This window comes from Odocoileus virginianus, unplaced genomic scaffold, assembly GCF_023699985.2.
Source record: "Odocoileus virginianus isolate 20LAN1187 ecotype Illinois unplaced genomic scaffold, Ovbor_1.2 Unplaced_Scaffold_14, whole genome shotgun sequence".
NCBI classification, from domain to species: domain Eukaryota; kingdom Metazoa; phylum Chordata; class Mammalia; order Artiodactyla; family Cervidae; genus Odocoileus; species Odocoileus virginianus.
Window position 1 is genome coordinate 348,126 of NW_027224276.1, and position 20,811 is coordinate 368,936.

General features: G+C 41.7%; 1 protein-coding gene across 4 annotated transcripts in view; it reads right to left on the reverse strand.

Annotated features, from left to right (window-relative positions):
* The window catches only part of SMC1A (structural maintenance of chromosomes 1A), a 45,702-nt gene that overhangs the window by 18,538 nt on the left and 6,353 nt on the right, over nt 1-20,811 (reverse strand). For all 4 annotated transcript variants that reach the window (XM_070462791.1, XM_020877646.2, XM_070462792.1 and 1 more), the window contains 16 exons: nt 20,344-20,547; nt 20,012-20,250; nt 19,194-19,452; nt 18,971-19,111; nt 17,233-17,315; nt 16,871-17,078; nt 15,726-15,911; nt 15,453-15,632; nt 15,207-15,353; nt 14,970-15,107; nt 13,874-13,990; nt 13,669-13,775; nt 10,494-10,635; nt 8,051-8,196; nt 7,806-7,959; nt 6,556-6,666 (listed from right to left, as the gene is read on the reverse strand). In XM_070462791.1, coding sequence (XP_070318892.1) covers nt 6,556-6,666; nt 7,806-7,959; nt 8,051-8,196; nt 10,494-10,635; nt 13,669-13,775; nt 13,874-13,990; nt 14,970-15,107; nt 15,207-15,353; nt 15,453-15,632; nt 15,726-15,911; nt 16,871-17,078; nt 17,233-17,315; nt 18,971-19,111; nt 19,194-19,452; nt 20,012-20,250; nt 20,344-20,547 — 2,562 coding nt within the window. The remainder of the gene's footprint in view (nt 1-6,555; nt 6,667-7,805; nt 7,960-8,050; nt 8,197-10,493; nt 10,636-13,668; nt 13,776-13,873; nt 13,991-14,969; nt 15,108-15,206; nt 15,354-15,452; nt 15,633-15,725; nt 15,912-16,870; nt 17,079-17,232; nt 17,316-18,970; nt 19,112-19,193; nt 19,453-20,011; nt 20,251-20,343; nt 20,548-20,811) is intronic.

A 20,811-nucleotide genomic window follows, 5' to 3' on the forward strand; every position in this document is an offset into this window, starting at 1 on the left:
GATTCCAAATTAAATTTGGGGAAAAAAAGCAGAATGCTAAAAAGCAAAATCCTTTAAAAATTGAAAACTAAACAAAATAAATCTGACTATATACTAAGCTGGTTAAAATGCTCAGAAGATCCTTTCAAATCACTTTAAAACACAGGAACACAAAAAAAGCAAAAAACAGAAACACTGGAACACAACTGTCCATGCTCAGTAAGCCTTTAGCTTAAGGACCAAAAGAACATCAAGGAAATCTTAAACAGCACTCAGTAATTGAACTGTTACTAATAATATCTTGGTGTGATTTTCTATATATAGGATACACTAAAGTAAGTATACTAGATTTTTAGCAAGAATAATTGGATACTCAAACATAAAATCAATATTAAACTGTAAAAACTACAATTTCAATTGGAAGTGTCAATATGAACTCATGATAGATTTTTCCTTCAAAATAAAAAGTGTATTTTGTAGCCCAGTCTACTGAAAAGTTCTAGAAACACTGAGCAACCCAGCAGACATGAACATTCCAGTGTCCAGATGGTAGTCGCGAAATAATAGCATTCCTCACAAAAAGTCACTGTGTTTATTTAACTTATATACGGAGTACATCATGAGAAGCGATGGGCTGGATGAAGCACAAGCTGCAATCAAGACTGCCAGGAGAAATATCAATAACCTCAGATATGCAGATGACACCACCCTTATGGCAGAAAATGAAGAAGAACTGAAGAGCCTCTTGATGAAAGTGAAAGAAGAGAGTGAAAAAGTTGGCTTAAAGCTCAACATTCAGAAAACAAAGATCATGGCATCCGGTCCCATCACTTCATGGCAAATAGATGGAGAAACAGTGGCAGACTTAATTTTCTTGGGCTCCAAAATCACTGCAGATGGTGACTGCAGCCATGAAATTAAAAGACGCTTGCTCCTTGGAAGGAAAGTTATGACCAACTTAGACAGTGTATTAAAAAGCAGAGACATTACTTTGCCAACAAAGGTCCGTCTAGTCAAGGCTATGGTTTTTCCAGTAGTCATGTATGGATGTGAGAGTTGGACTATAAAGAAAGCTGAGCACCGAAGAATTGATGCTTTTGAACTATGATGTTGGAGAAGACTCTTGAGAGTCCCTTGGACTACAAGGAGATCCAACCAGTCCATCCTAAAGGAAATCAGTCCTGAATATTCATTGGAAGGACTGATGTTGAAGCTGAAACTCCAATACTTTGGCCACCTGATGTGAAGAACTGACTCATTGGAAAAGACCCTGATGCTGGGAAAGATGGAAAGCCGGAGGAAAAGGAGACGATAGAGGATGAGATGGTTGGATGGCATCACTAACTCAATGGACATGAGTTTGAGTAAACTCCAGGAGTTGGAGATGGACAGGGAGGCCTGGCGTGCTGCAATCCATGGGGTCGCAAACAGTTGGACACGACTGAGCGGCTGAACTGACAAAAAGAAGTCAGAGCTTCTCAGAGAAATGTCTAATTCCATATCTGGGGTGGAAAATGTAAAGGATGAGCCTGGATGGACACACCAGAAATCAAGGAAGATATCAAAGAGTACAAGAGTTGTGTCAAAATTATTCAGAAGCCAATTTGAATGAGTCCCCATGGGCCAAAAATGCCAACAACTTCATGCAACAAGAAGGATAATAATCCTAAGAGTGCAACACATCAAATGTTTAAATCTAAAAGTTCATAACAACATGAAAACAACTCAGTGGCCATATCTTGAGAATGCCAAAGAACCAACTCATTATAAACTGATAAAGAGAAAGAATCCAGCACATATATCCTGCCTTTCCTATACAAAATACCCCAGGGTAACCAAAAAATTGATGAGAGAAAATCTCTTTACAGTGTTCTAGCTAATAAAGAAATGATAGAATAAGATGACCATTTTGCAACTCTTGACAAATTATAAAATGGGTCTAGGCAATAATCATCATGGCTGCAAACTACACAAAAAGAGCCACTGACCAGATGTTATAAACCTCTTGATGGAAGTAACGACCTCATTTGAAGCAGTCTTGACCAAATAAACCCCAAAACTTGAATCTAATCAAACCTCTAGATTTGAGCTGACCAATATACTGGCTATAAGCCACACATCACTACTGAGCATGAAAAATGCAGCTAGTGTGACTGAGGAACTAAAATTTTTATTTTACTAAATGTTAGATAATTTAAATTTAAAAACTGATAATTCAGTTACTACGAAACTTCTAAGTATATTTGGAACAACTTGGGTATGTGGTTCTCCATTTTCAATTGTAAATTTTAGGATATCTAAATACAGATCAAGTATTTTTGAAGAAAACTTAGCATCCAAATGGAGATATGCTAGAAGTGTAAAACAGATAATGAATTTTGAAAACTCAGTACAGAGAGATGGTCAAATACCTCATCAATAAATTTTATAATGTTTACCACTGAAATATTAATTCTTCTGGATATACTGGGTTAAACAAAATATAGTATTAAAATTACTTTCACTTTTTAAAAGTTACACATGTGAGTCTGTAGTTAACAGCACTTATCATCAACCCACTTACAGGAACTATAGGGTCTAGCAGAACTCATTTTTTTTGCTTTGTTCTGGGGCAATATTTTAAAAACCACAGGACATAATCAACAGTATAGAACGTAGAAAATCCTTCAGGAGAAATAAACAAATTTCTTCAACAACAATAAACATTGTAGAGAAAAATAAAAATAGACAGGAGGAACTTTTGGATTAAGTGAGACATCAACCAATCACTAAATCAATTATCTGTTTCTTTCATTTTATTTGACTCTCAATTAAAACAAGCAAAGAGTGTGTGTGTATGTGTATAACAATCCGGGAAATGTGAATACTGATCATAATATTAAGGAATTGTATAATAATATATAACTCCAATGTTAAGTTACTGGGTTTTTAGTATGATAATTCTAAATATTTTAAATAATTTTCTCTTATAGAGATACATTCTGAAATATTTACAATACAAACGAAAAGACACAGTGTCCAGAATTTACTTTTAAATGTCCTGGGGGTGGGGAGGGCGGAGAGGATGGCGTGTGTGGGGGTGCACATGCAACAAGTTTGGCCATGAGTTGATAACTGCTGACACTGGTGATGGCCATGAGGCAGCACTGTACTATTTTACTTATGCATATGAAGTTTTCCGTAATAAAAATCTAAAAATAAGAACAGCAAAAATCAACGTGAAGTGGCTCCCAATGGCCAAGAATGGGATAATATGAGTATCAAAAAGAAAAATGACTCCAAATAGACTGAAAAATACCAAAATATGTTTAAACACTTAAGTTCATAAAAAATATAAATTAGAAACCTTACTGGTCACCTTTAAAGGTTATAAGGGCAACCAACTCTAAAAGCTGAGAAATAAAGGCAAAGAATTAAGTATTTATCCTACCTTCTCTGTACTAACTGTATTTCAAAAGAACTAAACAGTTGATGTGAGAAAGTTCTTTTTAGAAATCCAATTAATAAACATAGGAGGAATGAAAAAAATCAGAAAATTACCATTTTGCAGCCCTTAATAGATATAGGCAATGATCATTTGTTAATGACTGCTAAAACCTGCTGTGAAAGGCTGATAGGGAACTTGATAAAATCCCCTTATAAAATTGATGGGGCTAACAACACCTTAACCTGGTGATCATGATTGTTTTTCTTTTTTTAACTTTACATTATGTAAAACTTGAAACATTCACAAAAATGCAGATAATGATAAAATGAACCCCCACGTACCTATTATCAGCTTCAATAATTATCAACTCATGGCCAATACGCTGCCATCTACACCTAATTCCTTTCTATATTCAATTATTTTCAAGCAAATCTCAGACATTTCATCCATAAATAATTTCAGTATGTATTTATAAAATAGGGATTCTGAATCTCAGCACTAATATTTTGGGCCAGATGATCTGTTGTTGTGGGTAGTGTCCCTTGTGTACTGTAGGATGTTTAGCAGCATCCCTGGTGTCTATCCACTAGATACTGGCAGTAACCTCTGCCCTAGTTGTGACAAGTGGGTGTGAAAAAGAGTATCTCCAGACATTACCAAATCTACCCCTCCCATTGAGAACCACTGTTATAAAACTAAGAACGTTTTTACCACAATACCATTATCGCCTAGAAATATTAACAGCAATTCCTGAACATCCATCATAAACTATCTACAGTGTTCAAATCATCCTGATCATGCTATGTAAAAAAATTTTTTACAGGTTTTTCAAAGCAGGTTCCAAATAAGGTGCCCACATTACACTTGGTTGTATGTCTCTTAATTCTCACTTAATCTAGAAATTCCCCTGCCTCTCTTTTCTTTGCAATGGATTCAAGGGGGGGCTACAAATTTTAACTGGTTGATTTATCTCATAAGTCTATAAAAGTTCTCCCTTTCTGTTTATTTCTTTCTTCCCATTTATTTATGGAAGAGATCAGGCCTTTTGTCCTTTTGAGTTTCCCACAGTCTGGATTTAGTTAACTGTATCCCTGTACTTTATTTAACATGTTCCTCTGGCATCAGTGTTTCATATAATTAATTGGTGGATATAAAAGCTTAATATTTCATAGGTAATGTGTATTCATCAAATCTTATCACTACAGAGACAGAACTGATATTCAGTGTCTACTGATGTGATGCAAAAGGAAGTTTACAAGTACACAGCACCACCTATGATATATTCTTGCCAAAAATAAAAAATAAACCTGAATCCAATCAAACCATAGATTTACCAATCAGTTTATAGGGAACACAGGGATGGAAGAACATGTTACATAACACCATGGGACATAATCAGTCAAATTCACAGCACAGAAAATTGTACAAGACCAATGACCCACTTGGTTTTTTTGGGCTCCAAAATCACTGCAGATGGTGATTGCAGTCATGAAATTAAAAGACGCTTACTCCTTAGAAGTAAAGTTATGATCAACCTAGATAGCATATTAAAAAGCAGAGACATTACTTTGTCAACAAAGGTCTGTCTAGTCAAGGCTATGGTTTTTCCAGTGGTCATGTATGGATGTGAGAGTTGGACTATAAAGAAAGCTGAGCACTGAAGAATTGATGCTTTTGAACTATGGTGTTGGAGAAGACTCTTGAGAGTCCCTTGGACTGCAAGGAGATCCAACCAGTCCATCCTAAAGATCAGTCCTGAATATTCATTGGAAGGACTGATGTTGAAGCTGAAACTCTAATACTTTGACCACTTGATGCAAAGAGCTGACTCATTTGAAAAGACCCTGATGCTAGGAAAGATTGAGGGCAGGAGGAGAAGGGGATGACAGATGAGATAGTTGGATGGCATCACCAACTCAATGGACGTGGGTTTGGGTAGACTCTGGCAGTTGGTGGACAGGGAGGCCTGACGTGCTGCGGTTCATGGGATCACAAAGAGTCGGACAAGACTGAGAGACTGAACTGAACTGAATGACCCAGTTTCTATCATAAAGAGGAAGAAAAAAATAAAAAGGGACAAGAAAATGTTATAGACCATAAGAGACCAATTTTAACACATGGACCTCACTTGAATCCTGATTTAAAAACACTAACATTTTTAAAAAGTATATTTATGGGACATTCATGGAAATCTAAACATTTATTGACTATTAGGTGACATTGCAGAGTCAGTGTTAATTTTTTGGTATGATATTGTGGCTACATTTTAAAAAAAAGAATCCTGCCAGAGATATATACTGAGGTAATTATGAATGATACCTAGAATTTGATTTTAAATGTGCCAATAAGGAAGGGTATAAAAAACAGGATTAACCATATACTGCTAATTATTGAAGCTGAATGATTGGTACCTGGGGTTCATTATATCATTCTATTTCGGTATCTGTTTGAAAGTTTCCATAATAAAAAGTTTTTTTTTTTTTTAAATATCAAGTCCCCCTGGCTATAATGATAGCTTGGAAAGCATCAGAAACTATTCAGGGGGCTCCTGTAGTAGTCCATGTGAGAGGTGAAAGCAGCCTGCACTAGATTACAGTACAAACAGAGAAAAGTAGAATTCAGTAGACATTTGGAAGGTAGAATCGACAGGGCTTGCTAATTCATTATACATGCAAACTGAGAGAGAGAGTCAAGGACACTGAAGAGGCAGATTTGGGGAGGAAGGCTGGGGTTTGAGGTACCTGTGGGACCTAACATAGAGATAGCAGCTGAAGTCCTGGGAGAGGAGATATGAAGGATGAGAACCCCACATAAGGAAAGGATGCCTGGGACAGAGCCCTGAGGAACCTCCAGAGTTTATCTGTTCACTGTACAGGAGCTTGTTCTCCATGTATCTAGGCTGAGTTGTGTACACAGGTGGAAGGGGAAGACTGGTAACAGGCAGGGATGGGAGCAGCTGGGAGTGGGGGGTAGAAGATGTGCCTGTGTCTGTGTGTGCATATGAGGGGAGAACCTAAATCACAACTCCACCCCCCTTGCCAGTTTGCCCTTCTTTCCAGGCATGGTCTGTCTCCATAGGGCCCCCAGATGGGCTGACCCTTTCTCTGGACAGCTGGGAGGATGTCCCCACCCCCAAGGCTGAACCTCACCTTCAGATCCTCACACAGGTCACCGTAGTCAATCTCGATGAGAGCCTCTCGAGCATAGATATTGGAAGTCCGTTGGGAGCCACTCACTGAATCCTCCCCTTGGGAGCTACCCTGCAATAGTGAGAGGGAGAGTCAAATGCAGCTGACTGGCCATAAAAGTACTCCTCTACCGTGAGCTGGAGAGGGGGGCTTCTTGGCAGCCTCTGAGAAGCACCTTGATAGAAAGCACTTGTGGTAGAAGGAAAAGCAGCTTTGATGGCAGAAAGACCTGAGTTCAAAATTGGACTCTGCCACTGACTAATGGTGTGAACTTGGGCAAGACATGCTGTTGCTTAAATCCTCATTTAAACACACAAACCCTCATCTGTAACATGGGACCATGACTGCCTGGCAAGGCTGTGCTTAGGATTAGAAGTATGTATATCATGTGCTACCATGATGCCTGGCACACTGTCAGTGTTCAGAAGATTTTGCTGAATTAAATGGAAATACTATTTGGGAAGAAAGGAGGGAGAAAGACATGTGGGACTGAGATACATGTTCAGGTCAAAGACAAGATATCTGCAGACCTCTTCTCAGTTAACAGTCCTGTCCCCTTGCTATCAAGCCTCACTTCCAGTGGATAAAATGCCTTGGCTATTCTATTGGCTCGTGTCTTTCCCTTTCCCATAACTATGCTTCATCACCTTTGCATTGCTGCTGTCCCCTACCTAACCTTCTCCTGACCAACCTCTCTCACTGCTAAGTTACCATCCCTTAGGGCCCTCAACTTCCATCTTCTTTTGCTCTTGGGATGAGATGGTTAGATAGCATCACCAACTCAATAGACATGAATTTGAGCAAACTCTGGGAGATAGTGAAGGACAGGGAAGCCTGGCATGCTGCAGTCCATGGGGTCGCAAAGAGTCGGACATGACTGAATGACTGAACAACAACCAATATCCATAATCTGCTGAACTATCTTAGCTCAGGTCCCTGAGGTTAATGAATGATTTCCTCTTCTACTGGCTTACCTCCTTCTCCACTTACTGACAGATACCCTACCCCCAACAACTGCAAGGCTATTACCTTTCACCTCACCTGTCTTCACAGCCTCACCCTGCCTCAACTCCTCTGCATCCCTCCTTTTGTCACTCACCACCCTCACCCACCATCCTTCTCTCTCTCACCTGCCCTCCCTGGCCACCTTCATCCCCCATCCCTGGTTATGTTGTTCACAGCCCACACCCACCACCAGCCATGATACTCACCTCTTCCTGACTAATATCATCCATGGTGCCCTTAGACAGTGGCAACTTGATGTCCTGCATCTTGCAGGCCTGTAGCAAGTTGTGGCGGTCACTGCGCTTCTGTTCAAGCTTGGTCTCAATGGCTGTCACCTCCTTCTGTAAATGGGTCATTTCCCTAAGAAGATTCAGGGAGATAGGTGAGATCCAAATCCAGCAAGCTGCCCATACTATGTACTTTCGCCAAGCCCAGATCTGAACCCACTCACTTGTTGGCGCCCCCCAGTTTCTTACGAATCTCCTCCATCTCATGGTTCTTGTCATTCACCTCTGACTTCTTGGCCAGGTGCTGGTTCTTCAGGTCTTGTAGCTGCGCCATGGTCTCATCTATGATCTTCATATGTCTCTGCTCCTCCTGAGCCCAGCAGGGGGAACACAAGAAGTGAAGGCTTTCCCTCCATTCCCACTGGAATGGAATGGAATCTTCTCCCTCTGTGCCCACCCTTTCTACCAGGTAGTTTCTTGGAATCTATCTTCAATAAGCTCTGCTTTTACAAACCCCCATCACTCCTCTGGCTTTTTACCTTTTTCCAAATTATTTTGTTGATCTTCCCCCAACCCCAATATACAAACTGTCTGCTGTAGAAATGTTCAAAGTATAAAAAAGTATGAAATAGGAGGAAAAAAAGAAATTACTTGAATCCCACCAGGCAGAGGTAACCAATTAACATTTAGCCTATCACCTCCCAATATTACTTATGGATAAGTCTATATAGTTGAGACTAAATTATAATTAAAAGTCTGTATTCTGACTTAATGTTATTTAAGCATCTTTTTCACATCAACATTACTGTCACGAGCAACAACATCAATATTTTTAAAAAGCATAATACTGTATGTTTTCCATAAGTATACTTATAAGAGGACTTCCCTTGTGACTCAGCTGGTAAAGAATCTGCCTGCATTGCAGGAGACCTGGGTTCAATCCCTGGGTTGGGAAGGTTGCTGGAGAAGGGAAACCCACTCCAGTATTCTGGCCTGGAGAATTCCATGGACTGTATAGTCCATGGAGTCGCAAAGAGTCGGACATGACTGAGCGACTTTCACTTTCACTTTTCACACATATAAGAATGTAATTAATGCCTATAAAGTCTGGGAGAATACACTCTATATGGGACTGGCCCTAGGAAGAGTAAAAGGACTGGGATTGAGAGTGGTCAGTCAATGGGGATTATAATCTTAGTTATTATGTTCTGATTTTTTTTTTTAAGGAGAACGTTTTCATTTTGATCTGAAAGTCACAGAAGGGGATATATCTGTAACGCATAAGAAATAATATGCATACAGAGTGCAAATGCTAATACGGCAAATAATGATTGATGAATCTTGGTGACAGGTAGATGGGAGTTCTTAGTACTATTTTTGCAACTTCCTGCTAAATTTAAAATGATTTCAAAATAAAAAGTCAAAAAGAAATAAATGATTCTGAATCATCTACATGTCTACCTACTCCTGCCCCAGGATTTTACTACCCAATCTCTATTTGCATTGAAGATTGCAGTGACACCAAAGAAGACTACTTCAATCATCAGGGTTTAATGGAGAAAAACAAAAAACAAAACCATACAACCAATAACAAAGGCAGACATAAAAATCAAATGATATACTTAAGCCAAGTGAGAATCAAATCACCTCAGGTAGGGATGTTCCAAGTAACAAAAGCTTCACAGCAGTTTAGGGAATTCCCTGATGGTCCAATGGTTGACTCTACACCCCCAGGGCAGGGGGCCTGGGTTCGATTCCTGGTCAGGGAACTAGATCCCAAGTGCCACAACTAAAGATCCTGCATGCCCTAACTAAGACCTGTTGCAGCCAAAGAAATTTAAAAAAAATGTTCCACAGGAATTTAAAGAGAAGGGGTGTGGGTAAATGAGTCATCAAAGAACTGGTGGAACAGGCATGCTTGACTCAAAGAAACTGAGCCATGGCAGTCAGCACAGGCACACTGTGAAAAGGAATTCAGTATCAGCAAAACACCATCACCTGTTGCACTGAGTTAATGTGGTTAATTATAAAATTAATTTGGAAGTTTGTCCTGGCTTTTTGGTTAAGTGGTATGTTTGTTTTTAAGGATATTTTAAGCCAAAATAAATCTTTAAAAGAGGTCAGTATATTACTCAAATATGAAACTATTAAACTACACAAATACTTACATGAATGTAGCATAATTTGCTTCAATCCTAATTCCCAGGAGACACGGGACAGTTTCCTATATGGAACTATAAATATTTGTCACTAATTATCAACCTGTGTGCACAAAGCTATGCCAGCACTTTGGATCTCCTCAGGTATTAGTTAGGAGAAATGTATTCTGAAGACTCTCAATGGATGCTGCCACATGGCCTAAGAATGCTGGTCTTGTGCAACATGCTAGTATCCTTTTAAAAGAAAAAAAATCTTGGGTGATGTGATAAGAAACAAATTACACGTAATTATTGTTTTAATTTGCATTCCTTTGAGTTCTACTAAGGCTCAATTATGGATATGTGTTTATGGGTTATTTGAATTTCTCCTTGAACTGTTGATGCCACTCATTTTTCTCTCTATTTAGGTCTTGGTGTTTTTCTTATTTAGAGGACTTTATAAATTATGGATATTATCTCTTCTAATTTTTTCTCCTAGTTTTTAGTTTTTCATGTTCTCCTTTCTTACCTTCTTGAGCTTTTCGATCTCATTTTCATCTTTTTTCACTGTCTGCTCCCACATGTGTACTTTATCCTGGTCCTCCTTCAGTTGGTTCTTTTCAAAATCCAACTGGATACCCAAACGAGTCTTCTGATTCTCAAACTCCAAACTGTGGGGAGAAAGGAGAACTAGGCCTAGGGCACAGGGACTCAGTTACTGCTGAATATAAGTCACCACTGAGCTCATCCACAGATCCATATAAAACCGTCCCCTCAAGTTACAGAACTAAGTTCCCTGGCCTAGCTTTATAGGTATGGCACAAGGCAGAGGAGATTGGGCCAAACTCCATTAATCTTCTTTTAAACACTGGAGCCCTTCCCCGACAAGTTCCTAGAAGCAGATATAAAAAGGTCCACTTGAATCCACTAGCTATGTTAATTCCTATTTATTAAGCTTCTGTGTAGTTTACATACATTACCTCTAATCCTCTAACAAATAGCTCTACAAGGCATTATTATCCTCAATTTACAAAAAAAAAAAGAAACTTTCGCCAAGAGGTAAAAGACTTTGCCCAAGGCCATACAGCTAGCAAATGTGAAATCAGATCCCAGTCTAAACACCAAAACCTGGGATTCTTCTCCTATGGCATCCTTACAATATAATGTGGTAGGATAAGAGGACTGGTATCCCAACTCTGCCATTTACTGGTAGTGAATCTCAGACAAGTTAATTTTATCTCTTTACCTGTTTTCTCAACTGAAAAATGGAAATAACAATAGTACTTACCTCAGTCATTGGGAATTAATACATATAAAGTCTTTAGAACCTTGTCTGGTACAGTAAGTACTCAATAAATTATTAGTTATCATCACCATCTCTAGGTTGACTGACTGTATTCAGTTCATGGGGTTTGACTCTTTCCAACTCCCCAAACCCCTGCACATACCTCTGCCCCAAGATTCCAGAACTTCTATGGGGGCAGAGATTGGATAGTTTAAAAAAAAAAATGGAGAAAACAGATCCCTGGTAGTTCCCTCCTCACTAACTCTTTAGAAATTATAAAAGTATGCAACTAGCATACACAGATATTAGCAGGACAGGCAGGGCTAACTTCCAACTGCCCCTCCACCCAATATGGTGTGACAGATGTTGCCAGATGTCATGCTAGCAGCTTAAACCTATTAGTCACTATAATCCAAATAGAATGTAATTAACTCTATAATTTTGAGCTATGCAATTTTAAGTTCAATCTCTTAAGAATGACTCATAAAGCCTTCTGTGATCTGGCCCCTGCTGACCTTTCCAACACCCCCACCTTCCTCCTGACGCCATTTTTCTGCTCCAGACATTTAATACTTAGTTTACAGAAAAAGGCATGCTCTCTCACACCTCTGAGCATGCTGTTCTCACTGCTTGGAACTCCCTTCTGTGTACTGCCTGGCTGGCTAAATCACTCTACAGGTCTCCAGTTCATCACTCCTTGTTCTGTAAAACCTTTCCTGAGGATTGCGAACAGGTTCTTTGTTTCTATTATACTTTGTTGGGTTCCTCCCTTTTGGGTGCAGTTGAGTTAATCATACCCCAGAGTTCATATAACTTTTATGATCACTGTCTGTACAAGACCTTTCTCTTGTCTCCTTGGGTTCAATCAGATTTCTACTCCTATTATGTTCCCTACAAATACATACACCGAATGTATTTACAAATACATTTAAAAATACAAAATACATGTATTTACAAATACAAATGTATTTACAAATACAAATACAAAGCAAATACATTATATACAGATAGGTAGACATATACATATGTATATAACCTTAAAATGCATACTTGTAATATGTCACTTTTAAATTTACACAAAAGTACAGTGTCATAAATTTATCCTTGTTACTGCCTGTAAATCTAGTTGCTGTCTGAACAGAGTATTCCATAGTCTGTACAGTCATCACATTTAACTTGTATTTCCCTGCAGTGACAGCTGTCTACATTGCTATGAACGTCACACTATCACAAAGTACGCCAAGATGAACAACTCTGAATTTGTCTCTTTTTGAGACCCGGTGGCCAAAACTCTCTCTGGGATACAGACCCAAGGAGTGGCTTTGCTAAGTCAAAGGGCTCATGTAGACTTGTTTTCACCAAATGCTGCTAGGTTGTTTTAATTTGCATTTATTTGATTAGGAATCAGACTGAACATCAACTCACAGTTATTAGCCATTCGAGCTTCTCTTTCCATGAAATGCTATATATGACTATATCCTGTCCGTTCTTCTACTGCGTCTCTAGGTTTGTTTTTTTTCTTCCTGTTGATCTACAGTTCCTTGAACATTTTCCTCTGTACTTTCTATCTACCTAAAAGTACAGCATCATTCTGAAATTGCTAATCTACTTGTTTGTCTCCTCCACTACCCCAAAACTCCCTCAGGACAGGGACAGTCTCTGATTCAATTCTATATCCCTTGAGCCTGGCTTGGGGGTAGGAGACCAATGAACTGTTACAATATGGGTGATGGGCTGATTAAGCCCAGGATTCAAGGGGTGACCTCCTTCAGAGAGACTGTCGTGTTCATCTATCTTACCCTCATCTTCCCACTGTTTCCAATACCTAGCACAGGACAACTTGGCACAAGGTTGGTTGAACAAATGAATAATTAAACTGGGAAAGAAGAGAACTTGCTTTGTTCTTACTATTCTTCCAACCTAGAACTTTGGCCCTCCTCACACTCATCACCTATGAGGATAATGACAATAATAAAAGTATCTATTGGGAGTTCCCTGGGTGGTTCTAGTGGTTAGGCTTTCACTGCTGTGGCCTATTATCTGCTGCTCTTAGTAGGTGCTAAGTATCATGCTAAATACTTTATAAGGATTAAGCCCAACCTCTGAGTCATCTGACAATCTATGAGATAGGTATCATTATTATCCCATCTGACACATAAGGAAACTAGGGCTTAGAGAGGTAAAGGAACCTTGAAGCTAGGATTTTAATCCAGGTAAACCATGTTTAAAGCTGGCACTCTTAACCCCCATACTGTGACACATGCTTCCCTGATGTCCCTGTTCTTTAAAGGTGACTACAATAAATGTCCATCATTCTAAAAGCTGCTCCTTACCTTATGATGGCATTTGACTCCCCAGATGTCAGGCTAGGGGCTCAAGGATACCTCAATCTCCCCCTTCTACCCAGACTTCCACCTACCGCTTCTTGGCGATTTCATTCTGCCGCTTCACCTTCTCTTCCTCAAACTCCCGGATATTGCGCACACCAATCTCCCGACAAAACTCTTCAAATACCTCATCCTCTACCTAAGGAGAGAAGCAAGGGAGAGAAAAGGCCCTTTGGGTCAGAGTACTGCTTCCAATCCTAGTCCTGCCCGTACTGGGCAGGTCCATCCTCTACCAACCTGGTTCATCTTCTCCTTTAAGTCTTTCATTTCCCTCTCTCGGCTCTGGATGATCCTTTTGATATCATTGATTCGAGGCCCAAAGTTGGCTAGCTCACTCTCCAGCTTGGACTTTTCCTGTAAGAAACGGAGTTGAGAGGACAAAAGAGACCAGGATCCTTAGAGAAAAAAAGAGCCACCCTGTATGTACCAGTCCCATGGACAAAAAGGGCTAACTCTCCACACACAGAACCTGAGTTAGCACTGCTCCACTCAAGGCTGCATCATCTTTCACTTGAACCATCATATGGCTTCCTTCCCTGGCCTCCAGTCCGCCAGCTTCAATCCAAAAGACTGGGCACACAATAAACATCGTTATTTACAGGTCTACACTTCCCTCATCTATAACCCTTGGGGCCAGGTGTGTCCTGGAATTTAGACTTTTTGATTTTAGAAAAATGACATATATACTACATATTACATAACACCTCCAGAGTGGTCTGGAGAAGGACCTATAATCAAACACATTAATATAGCTAGAAAAGTACCTCCACTCACAGGGACTGAACTATCTGTAGCTCACTTTCAAAACTCAGAAGAAACTCAAATATTTGTTGAATGAATTAGGTTAATAGCACCTAACATTTACTGAACATTCACTTGGTACAAGCAATCAGTCTAAATACTTCACATGTATTAACTCATTCAATCTGTGCAAGGACCCTATAATTCTACAGATAATTTACAGATTAAGATGAAAAAATAGATACTGAGGTTTCTTTGTTTTTGTTTGGTATTTGTTTCATTCTGTTTTTTGAGTATCTGTAATACATGCATTCGAAAAAGACATTTCTGGAATATATTTTTCAAAAAACTCTTACAAACCAATATAAAAATGAGCAAAAGATTTGAACATTGAGAGGTTTAGTAACTTGCCTAATATCATAGAGCCAAGTCCTAAACCCCTGACTGTCTAACTCTATGCCTTCTATTCCTGATTTCCAGGAACAGACTGGGAGGAGAGACGGAAGAGGGACAACTTCCCCACCCCTAGAAAAGCCTAGACCAGGAATATGAGGATGGCCATTGGTGAACAGGGCTGAAGGTCAGGCCCCACCTGCAGATTAAGGGCCAGATGCCGTGTCTTGGTCTGTTCTAGGTCACTCTGTGAGTACTTGAGCCGCATCTGCAGTCCGTGGGCCTGAGACTGCACCTGACGTAGTTCTGCCTCTTTTCGCTTTGCCTTCATCTGCTCCTGAAGTGGACAAGAGGGAAAGGCTAAGTGGTAAGAAGGTGGCCGGCTGGCCTGGGCTTAGGACCCCCATTCCTAGGGACAGCCCTGCCTGTGGTTTACCTTCAGCTCTTCTGTCAACCGCTCCTTCTTCTCTTTCAACTTGTCTACTGCTTTCTCATCCCAGCGTCGGGCCTTGGCCTTCAGGTCACTGGCCCCGCCAGAGATCACCCCTGACTTCTGGAACAGGGTCCCATCCAGTGCCACTGTCTAAATACAGCAGGGAAAAGACAGGAGGGGGGAGAAGCTGAACAAAGGAATCGCCAATACTAAGCCTATCCAGTTACAATGTGGCAAAGGAATCCATACCTTGTGGCGCTGGTGGCCTCCAAAGGCTATGCGGCGGGCATCCTCCACATTGTCACAGACAAGGGCATTGCCACAAGCATACTGCAGGGCCTTTTTGATGTGAGGTGGCTCATAGCGAATCACATCAATCACCAGCTTTGCCCCCTTCAGCTCCCGGAGTTTCTCATCTGTAGGTTTTACCTGTGAGAAAAAGCTTAGTTAAGTGGCTGAACATGGAGGGCTAGGAGGAGCAGCCCTCTCACAATGCCTTGGCCCCATCACCACCAGCCTCACCTCCAGGTAATCAAGAGGTAAGAAAGTCTCAGGCTCCCCACGCTGCTCCTTGATATACTGAATGCAGTCCCGGCCTGTCTTCTCTGAGTCTACAATAATGGCATCCATGTTCTTGCCCAAAACCTTGGTTACTGCAATCTGATACTTCTTTTGTGTGGGCTGGCAGAGGTCAATGAGGCGGCCGTACTAAGGAAAGTCAGAAGAATGAAGCATGAAGTTTTTGAGAGCTGACTCAGGAACCCTAATTCCCAACTTAGAAGAGGGATGGCAGGTCAGAATCTCTATCAGGAGCACAGCCCCCAAACTATGGAAAAAAGGCCTACTCTGGCCACAAAGCAACAACTTCAGGCAGTCATGTCTGAATCCAGAATCATCTTTCTAAACCTCACTTTTACCATTTCACAGACCACTGCCACCACAGGCATTATGCAACTTAATTGGGTTCCACAAATAAAGTGCACAATAAATGCAATGCACTTGAATCATCCCACATTACATTTATTGTGCACTTTATTTCTATTATTATTACATCAGCTCCACCTCAGATCATCAGGCATTAGATCCCAGAGGCTGGGGACCCTTGAACTACAGAAATGATCAAGAAATATTTGTAGAACCCAATTAAGTTGAACCCAGGGATGGAATTACAGCAACAGAGGGATAATATTCAGGGAATCTGGGAACTCAGGATTTCGTTCAAGAGGCCAAGAGATCTGATAAAACCTAGTAAATGAGCCGACTGTTGTATGTCTAAGGAGCTCACACTGAAGCCTGCACAGAGCTATTGATACATCCTGGGAACTAATTCCTGCCCTGCAGCCTGTTCCCTTTCCCAAAGGCCTCTTCACTTTTTCCACCTCCCATAAAGGAGTGGACACAAGCAAGACAGAACTTTCAGAAAGATACAACTGGTGTGACGAAAAGAACACAAGGTTAAGAGTCAGAACAAGTTGGGTTTGAATTGCAGTTCTTATACATGTAAGCTATGCTGTTTTGAGCAAGTCATTTAACCTCTCTGACCTTCAGTTCTCCCCAGTTGTAAAAATGGGATTAGCAATCCTGTCCTCATGGGGCTGCTGGGAAAATTATCTGACAGTGAGTATGAAAGAAAGTGGTCAGGAAATGAGTTCCCTTTCCACTCTTACCACAGAACCAGGGTACAGGCGCTTGATGCTTTCCATAATTTCGGCCTTTCGCTGTTGGCGGCTGCTCTCCTGGCGGTCGATGCGGGCATCCCCCAGCTGCTCCATTACCTGGTTCAGCTCCTTATTAATCTCATCAATACGTCTCTTGGCCATCTCCACCTCCTCTGTCAGCTCCCCCTCTAGTTTCTTCTGTTCCTCTAGAGACTGCCTACAAAGTAAGGAAATACCAGGGTTATCCTGGCTGGCCAGAAAATATTCCTGGCCGAGAGGGACTATGAGGGTCCTTCCTGGGGAGGGGCAGGACAGGTAGGGTTCACAAGAACAGGCCTGGAGGTAAGAGGGAATGTTACAAAGCCACATACTTGCTGGTTGTGATGTATTCCTCTAGTTTCTCAATCCGTTTCTGATTCTCTTCAATCTCCCGCAGCTTTTGCTTGATCTTGGCCTGGGAGTGAAACAAAGACACTACATCACCATAGGCTGAGCAAGTTAAGGCCAAGACCATGGAGCCCTGGCTCATCCCCCATATGCCTACTCATCCTAAGAGCCTAACAATCACAGACAATCTGTCACTAGTATAAGAGGCCTATTAAAAATCAGATATACAGTGTTCAGTGTGCCTCTGCTAACTGACGGGGCCAGCATGGGCCCTATGAGACCCTCTCACAGGTGTTCTACCCAGCCTGGAACATCTTCCTCACCAATCAGGGAGGCTCAAACCAAGACAAAGTAAAGCTTTCTGGGCCTTTCTGCACTTCTGCTTTCTCATCTATAAAATGCAGGTAACCTTCACTTCATAGAATACACATTAAGTGCTTAACATGTATTAGCCACTAATTCTATGTGTGTGTGCACTCAATTGCTCAGTCATGTCCTACTCTTTGTGGCCCCATGGACTATAGCCTGCCAGGCTCCTCTGTCCATGGAATTTTCCAGGCAAGAATACTGGAGTGTGTTGCCATTTCCTACTCCAGAGGATCTTTCCAACCCAGGGATTGAACCCTTATATTCTGAACTGGCAGGTGGATTCTTTACTACTAGTACTACCTGGGAAGCCCCTAGCTATTAAATACTAATAAAATAGCTATTAATGCCTAATACCTTCTTTTAAACATTTAAAACTGCTTAGCACAATGCCTGGAACACTGTAGGCTCTTGGAATATTACAATAACTTTCCATCATTCCTATTATTTTACTATTATTGTTATTAGGAAGACAGTAAGTGAAGTATACTTGAAAGTGTGGGCTTCCAGGACTTACCTGGTGGTCCAGTGGCTAGGACTCTATCCTTCTACTGCAGGGGGCGCAGATTCAACCCCTGGTCAGAGAACTAAGATTCCACATGCCACAAGGTGCAGCCAAAAAAAACCAAAAAAGTGTGGGCTACACTGCCCAGTTCCATATCCCAGTTCCGCCAGTTAATAACCTTAGGCAGGGACCTCCCTGGTAATCCCGTGGTTGAGAATTCACCTGCCAATGCAGGGGAGAGAGGTTCAATCCCTGGTCCAGGAAGATCCCACATGCTGCAGAGCAACTAAGCCCATGTTCCACAACTATTGAGCCAGCATTCTGGAGCCCAGGAGAGCCACAACTATTGAAGCCCATGGGCCCTAGAGCCCATGTGCTGCAAAAAGAGAAGCCATTGCAATGAGAAGCCTGAGCACTGCAACTAGAGAAAGGCTGCAAGCAGCAGCTAAGAACCAGGACAGCCAAAAACAAAACAGACAAATAAATAAATCTTTTAAAAGATGACTGCATATATGTAAAAAACAGTGCCTAGCACACAGTAAGAGTTTGCCTTTTGTTGTTTAGTCGCTGTGTCCAACTCTTTTGAGATCCCATAGACTGTAGCCCGCCAGGCTCCTCTGTCCATGGAATTTCCCAGGCAAGAATACTAGAATGGGTTGCCATTTCCTTCTCCAGGGGATCTTCCTGACCCAGGGATCAAACCTGTGTCTCCTGCATTGGCAGGCAGATTCTTTACCACTGAGGCACCAGGGAAGCCCCATGCTAGATGTTAACTATGATCATTACTGTCAAGACTATCATTACTTCCATTTCTCTGGACCATCACCCCTAATCTTGTAAGGCATGCCCACCTCTGTCTCTACTTTCTTCCGTTCTTCCAGATCCAGCCGGTCCTGGTCGGCCTTCTGGTCTCGATTGAACTTCTCCAGCTCCTGGGCCAGGGTAGCTGCTCTCTTGCTGGCTTCTTCTTTCAACCGGTGATATTTCTTCACCTGTGTCAGGGACAGGGATGACCAAATCAGTCTTGACAGCCTAGCAATCTATTTGCCCATCCCTCCACCCCTCAGAGCTTACCTGATTCTCCTCCAAGGTCAAATCTCTGCCCTGACTCTGACTTTCCTCTTCCATCCGTTCCTCAAATTCCTGCCGAGCTTTCTCCACTGACAGCATCTCCTTTTCCAGCTCATCCATGTCACCTTTACGCTTCTTATAATGCTTCTGAGCATTCTGTAGTGACTTTTTGGCTGCTTCCAGCTTCTTGATTTTGTGGGAAGTATTTTCCTTGGCCTTGATGTACTGAGGCCGCTTCTGGTTCAGCTCTGAGTCCTTCTCCCTTTCACCAGAGGGGAGGGGGAACCAATTAGCTCAGTGGGAGAAGGGAGGGTTCCAAGGCTTTTTAATCCAAAGGGGGATTAGGCACTTCCCTTCCAAGCCTCAAGGAAGTGCCTAAAAGAACAGGGCCAATGCCCCACAGATCCTGTGATGGCTGCAGCCTGGCATTCCAGCCACTCTAGAAGGTAAAGCTACCACCCCTGCCTCAACCCTAGCCAGGCCAGACCTCTTGGTAACAACTCCCAAGAGTACCCTGTGTTCACGTAACTGTTCCCCATCTGATCTAACCTTTTCAAATTTCTGTTCTTTGACCTTCAAGCTCCACTTTTCCTCTTCTAGGAAGGGACTATCAGTCACGAGTGGCTTCCCATCACTTCTTCTTGGCAAAGCCACCACCCTTTTCAAGTTCTCCTCTTCTGAGTACCTATCTACATGGAGTCTGAGTACTTAAATACTCTATTTGTCTAACATGCAAGTCAAGAAATATGCCTAATTCTAGCCAAAGCCAAGTCAAGGGGAAGATGCTTTCCACAAGTCGCAGGCTCAGTCCCGCCACTTACTTGATCTCCTTCTCAATCTGCTGTTGTTCCCGCATCATTTTGCCCAGCTCCTTCTTCTTCTCCTTCAGCTCATCCTCTACCTTGTCCATCCGCTTCTTGTCCTTCTCTATCTCCTTGTTCTTAGAGGCCAGTTCTTTGTTGAGCTTCTCAATTTCCACTTCATTATGATAAAGTTTGAAAAGCTGCAACTGTACCTGAGCTCGCACCACCTCATCCTTCAGGCGCTGGTAGCGGTCAGCCTATGCAAATAGGGGTGTGGAGGCAGGGGTGCATCAGTGAGGCACTGGCTTCATCCTGGCCTCTCAGATCCCAGAGGCAACCTGGCCACCTACCTCTTCTTTTTCTTGTTTGGCCTCCTTGCGTTCAGCTGCAATGTTTTTTTTGCGATGGTAATTAAACTGTGTGTCCTCTTCAGCTTTTACCATTTCCTTTTTTCGCTTGTCATATTCCTGGGCCAGCTCCCCAGAGCGACTGATCTCTTCAAAAAGAGCTGTCCTCTCTTTGGGGTTCTTCATGGCAATAGATTCCACAGCACCCTAGTAAAGGTCAAAACACTCTCCCACTTAGATCCTACTCAGTTCAGTTCCCCTACCCACTCCATCATTCAGAAAATGTTCACTTATCCCTTCCCCACACTGGGTGCCACATTTCACCACTGAGCTTTGAGGACATCCCCTGTCTTTTAAGGTACATGGGGAACAGAAGAAATAGAAGCAGAGACAACACCATGTATTATGTGCAGTGACAGCAGGAGCACATAAAAAGAACTAAATGAAGCTTGAGGGTAGATGACCAGTAGG